Source organism: Phoxinus phoxinus, assembly GCF_949152265.1.
Source record: "Phoxinus phoxinus genome assembly, chromosome: 24".
Taxonomy (NCBI): domain Eukaryota; kingdom Metazoa; phylum Chordata; class Actinopteri; order Cypriniformes; family Leuciscidae; genus Phoxinus; species Phoxinus phoxinus.
Genome location: NC_136899.1, coordinates 2,215,872 through 2,221,736, shown reverse-complemented (window position 1 = coordinate 2,221,736; position 5,865 = coordinate 2,215,872). Strand labels below are relative to the sequence as shown.

Here is a 5,865-nt window from a genome sequence, read left to right as displayed (position 1 = left end):
CATTAGCACAAAACTAGTTAATTGGGGTTTTGTTAAAAATGTAAGAAGGTAAAGTTAAAAGGGAACTGTAAATAGTTGTAAATACTGCTGCTATTGCAATTGCATGTTTGTTGAGATGATCCTTTTGCAGGTGTTTTATCTGTATTTTGTATTGTGAATGGACTCATCAGTGGGAATGCTCATTGTCCACTGTATTAACCTGCTGTCACTTTGCCTCTGTCCAGGGACTACTGATGAAAATGAGCTTGTAGCTATTTCTGGTCTGTGCAACAAATAGACATCAAATACAGCTCCAAAACCAGATTTATTAATTAAATTATTTTTTTATATAATTGACATACTCATTCTCAGCATTTTCTCATTCATAAGACAAACATTAGCATGTTTAAAAAAAAGAAATTCAACAAATTAAACAAGTGAAGCCCATAGATGTCATGGACGATGAACTGATGTTTTTTTCATATGGCCACAACGTGGCAGTGCTAATAATACAATTACAATAAACAGTCCATTTTGGAAGTTCATTTAGCAGAACACTTTTATCCAAAGAAACTTATTAAAATTATAGACAAATGATTAATAAAATACAATTGCAGTTACAATTAATGATAACATTTCTGTCCACCCTCAAAAGGACATATTTTTGTAATTAGCTGAAACATTTCCATGATACTCTTATCAGATTTTATATTAAGACCAGTTTAGGAAAGCATGATTTTCCATACTGGTCTTGAGTGGTGTATGCTGGTTTGGTAAAGATCTTGCTTAGATCACAGACCAGCATAACCATGCTTAAATAAAAAAAGAAGAAAAAAAGTGACATTTTCAGATTTTTGAGCTGCGTTCAAATTAAGATGACAAGTTTTGAACCCAGGCTCCCCTGCATGCTAAATTAAAATTGTGCAACTACACTAAAACACCTTACTCACTAAACAACTAAGTTGTTAAAAGGATATAGGAATGCCCCTCTGCTGATCGGGACTAGACACTAAAGCACAACATATGCTGGTGCTGGTCTTTTTAGCAGGGTTTGCATTTTATTCGTTTATTTTACTTGACAAAATATCTTTTTAAGTAATTTAAAGCTCCAAGTTTTTCTCCTGCTCTCTTCTTGATTTCTTTCAGTCTTTCAGCTTTTTCAGTCTCCTTTATTTCCTTCAGCTTCTTAATCAGAAAATCAACATGCTGAAGTGTGAGCAGAGAATCAGTGTTGAGTGCGATTGACTCCAGAGTTTCCACACAGTCAAAAGCTTCAATCACCCGCTTTATTTTCTCTTTCTCTAATTCTTGCAGTTCTTCCTTCAGCTTCTGGACCAGAGTCACACATTTCCCAATCTTACCATCAAATTTCTTCTTTAACTCTTCATTTGTCCTCTTCTCCTTCTTTTTCTTTGTTACATATATTTTTGCTTCTTTGACGTGTTTGCTGTAGTGGCATCTGCACACTGTACAGTGATCATCTTTCATCATGATGCACCATGAGGGATCAATGGCCCACCAGCATCCTGGATAATGACAGTTCTTCTTACAGACGCTGCAGCACACCGCCTTATAGGCTTTAGAGAGATCAATATCAACCTTCTCTTTATAGGACACTTCAACTTCATACTCAAAGTTAATATTGTCTTTTACTTCTTTCTTGTTCTCCTCCAGAGCTTCTTGAGTTTGTTTCAGCTCCTTTTGCTTTAGTTTCATCAGTTTAACTCGAGACTGTAGATTAGAGATATTTGCTTTTAACTGCTTCCGTTTCTGCAACACATCTCGAGTCATCTTCAGGGATTTTGGTTTTATGTTTTCAAGAAACTTGAAAAATCCTTCCATTCCTCTAAAACTGAGATTCCATGATCGTTCCTGTATAGTTTCATCAACTTCTGACTGACAGTTGTCAAACAGGAAAAACACTGGCTGATTCTGTTCATCCACGGCACACTTGACTTTAGCCTCTTTAACAGCCGTCAGGACAGCTTTAGGTCGAGCTCCATTTGAGTATGTGAAGAGCAAGACAATGTTTTCAGCAATATCTCTCCCAAATAAAGACTGAACAGCATCAAATATGTACATCTGTCTGTCAGAGAGTCGATTTTGGGTCGAATTAATTACCAGACACACTGCGTGTATTTTATGAATCCCTTCTGCAGATGTGCATAAACTAAGCAAACTCTCAGCGATCTGTTTATCTTTCTCAACTCCTCTAGTTTCTCCATATCCTGGTGTGTCGATGATTGTTAGATCAGTTTTACTCTCTTGTGGATAAAACCCATAGACAGTGATGCTGGAGGTCTGACTTTGAACTGATGATCGGTCACACTGGTCATCTGTGATCTCAAACCAAACCTTGTCTTCTCTCTTTATACCCAACATGTAGTTGATCATCGTGTTGATCAGGGTTGTTTTTCCTGTTCCTGTTTCTCCCACCATCAGAATGGTTTTACGGGGTTTGGTTTTGTCTCTCTCTCCAAAGGTCATTTTTTTATATGGTTCAGATTGATTCAAATTGTCTGAACTTGTTTTTAGACGATATTGAGCAGGTTTTCCATCTTTACTTAGAATACTTTGCTCAATGATATTGACCAATTCAGGTCGTAAACAAGTCATATTTTGTCTGTAACGTAAAGAACAGAAAAAAGGACAAAGATTTAAGAATGCAAACGTGTATAGACTTATTTTATTTTACTAAAATATATGAGGCAAATATATTTAGCAAATTTTCTTTACACAAATCATAGTTAATTGTTAAAGTGTGCACTCACTATTAGCAATATGATTTAACAAGTAAAAGGGTAACAGTATAGTCCTACGCTTTAGTAGAATCAGTGGAGGCAGACGTTAATTCTGAAAAACAGTAAACAGTTCAGTAAACATCACTTATATTGTTAAAAAATAAGATAGGCCTTACATCTCCTTATTTCTGTATTTATAAGGGAGTATTGCAAATAGTAATAGCAAAGTTAACTTACAGTGTATCTGGTTTGTAACAGTGATCCTTTCTCCAACTCACTCCAGGAACTAAGAGACAGAAAAATCAACAGGTGTGTACTTATATGGAGCCAACGCCCATTTGTGGACATCACATGATTTACAAAAAATAACATTTATTTCAACAGTGGGTTGCAATTCACAGAAAATATAGATGATGTAAAACACAACTTGATGCATTCATCAAACCGTCTCACTAAATTTCTAAATTTTGTTTTTAAAGGAGTAAAGGACATAAAGGAAGGGTTAAGTTAATATGCAGAGTATGTAAATGCATAACATTATTACTTCTCAAAAAATGTACAATATTAGTAGTCAAACAAATACTGCACTACATTCATCTTTATACAACAGTTAGCACTATAGTTTATGTGACGTACGTGACAGTGAGTGGATTGATTGTGTTCTGAAAGATTATTTTAGGATATTTAAAATTTCCACAAAACTTGTTCTGGTTACTCTTCTAAAATAATATTAGTTATTGTTTATTGAACTATTGTTCTGAATATCAGAACAACTTTGCTTAAATATATCCATTCTTTAAAGGAATAGTTCACTTTAAAATGAAAATTCTGTCATCATATACTCACCCTCAAGTTGTTTCAAACCTGTATGAATTTCTTTCTTCTGCTGAACACAAAGGAAGATATTTTGAAGAATGTCAGTAACAAAACAGTTACTGGTCCCATTGACTTCCATAGTAATTTTTTTTCTTACTATGGAAGTCAATGGGACCAGTTAAAGGGTTAGTTCACCCAAAATTGAAAATAATGCCATTCATGTCGTTCTAAGCCCGTAAGACCGTTCATCTTCGGAACACATTTTAAGATATTTTAGATTTAGTCCGAGAGCTTTTTGTCCCTCCATTGAAACTGTATGTACAGTCTACTGTCCATGTCCAGAAAGGTAATATAAACATCATCAAAGTAGTCCATGTGACATCAGTGGGTTAGGTAGAAGTTTTTGAAGCATCGAAAATACTTTTTGGTCCAGTCAGACTGTAAACGAAGCTCGGGCGCACCAGATAACACGTCATCAGCGTCTTACGTCAGCAGCGTCACTGCGGAGTCCTGAACGCAGATTGACAACAGACCCGGGAGAGAATACAATGCTGAATAAAGTCTTATTTTGTGTTATTTTTGGACCAAAAAGTATTTTCGATGCTTCAAAAACTTCTACCTAACCCACTGATGTCACATGGACTACTTTGATGATGTTTTTATTACCTTTATGGACATGGACAGTATACTGTACATACAGTTTCAATGGAGGGACAAAAAGCTCTCGGACTAAATCTAAAATATCTTAAAATGTGTTCCGAAGATGAACGGAGGTCTTACGGGCTTAGAACGACATGAATGGCATTATTTTCAATTTTGGGTGAACTAACCCTTTAACTATGAGGCGCCACGTAGGATTTAAATCAAACTTCGCTTTATCAATACATACATAACACACGTGCATATACACCTATAAATTACTCGGATATACATGTATATTATACTATCGGATGTTTAAAATACATATATGAAATACACATGCACACTAATATAAACTCCATACCAATACATATTATGTTAGTAATGAATGCATGTGAATAACATTTAAACTTGACACACGCATACACCTATAAACACTCGCACATACATATAAACTTCCATGCACATACACACTCGCACATACATATAAACTTCCATGCATATACACCTATAAACACTCTCACATACATATAAACTTCCATTTGTAACCTTTGGTTGAATATAAGAATACCCGACTACGCCACCTAGGTTCCTTCTCTTCTCTACCTAGGAAAGTAAACAAATACACATACCCCAAAAAGGAAGTTAAACCAAAGAGAATTACAACAAAAGGAAGGACCCTACTGGTTCGAATTGCACTGAAGACTGAGACGTGACTTTTCAAAAGTATACAAAATTATTTATTTCAGAGAAAAATCATTCACTTAAAAAAAACATCAAAATAGGTCTCAAATACAGCTTACCAATTAATACCATCAGTTACAAGAGACCACAATTTGACAACTTTAACAGAAGGGACAAACAGCAAATCAGTGGGTAAACAAAACGTAAAGCAAGTGTCACACCAAATAAAGAGAATATCAAAAGAAAGCAAATACACTCCCCCTTCTGCTAAGCCTCAATATCAAGGTTCTAACCACCAGCGGATATGGATTTGGTAATACAGAAAAAGAAAAACAAAGCTGACAAAAAAGGAAAATAAAATAATTATGCCACTCTGTCACAATAACATTCTTCACAATTAATATTAAGATTATTTGCACTCGTTTAAATGAACCATGCTACCAACATATCAGTTCGATATCAGTTACGAACACATCGAACATACAGTTGACTACGTCAGTAGGCTATTTCAACACCTGTCGTACAAGCAGGGCTCATTAAAGAGCTCGGTCGTTACAGCGGTTCGAACCCGCAATATCCGCTGCCGTCAGTTGTGCTAGGACCATAAAACAGTGACAAAATAAATATAAAAAAACAGCAGCTAGCTCTTTTGGGCCGCACCTCGTAGGGGAATTTAAGCTATATGTAATCCCTCCACCCGGGTCATTCTCATCCCGCTTTGTGCGGGTTTCGAACCCGGGTCTCCAGCATGAGAGTCAGGCACTCTAACAAGGAGGCTAAAGACTGCAGCCTCTAGTGTCTGTCGCTAGAGCGCTTATTGACATCAGAGGAGTGAGGTTTACTCGCACAGCAACTACTAGCTGGCCTCCGTTAACCTTTGTTCCTGCGCTCGCCACTTCACGCACACACATTCCAGCGAGGCAAAGCAACTGGAAATTGGTAGCCGGTTACTTCACACAGCACAGAGAAGAATAACGATCAACCCAAACTTAGACAGGGTTTTTAT

General features: G+C 36.3%; 1 protein-coding gene across 1 annotated transcript; it reads right to left on the bottom strand.

Annotated features, from left to right (window-relative positions):
• Positions 1-286: 286 nt before the first annotated feature.
• Positions 287-3,013, bottom strand: LOC306992978 (uncharacterized protein). Its single transcript, XM_079602334.1, has 3 exons — positions 2,958-3,013; positions 2,751-2,832; positions 287-2,602 (listed from the first exon to the last, which is right to left on the bottom strand). Exon 3 carries the CDS (start codon positions 2,593-2,595, stop codon positions 1,051-1,053), a length of 1,545 nt encoding a protein of 514 aa, XP_079458460.1. The 5' UTR covers positions 2,596-2,602; positions 2,751-2,832; positions 2,958-3,013; the 3' UTR covers positions 287-1,050.
• Positions 3,014-5,865: the final 2,852 nt, after the last annotated feature.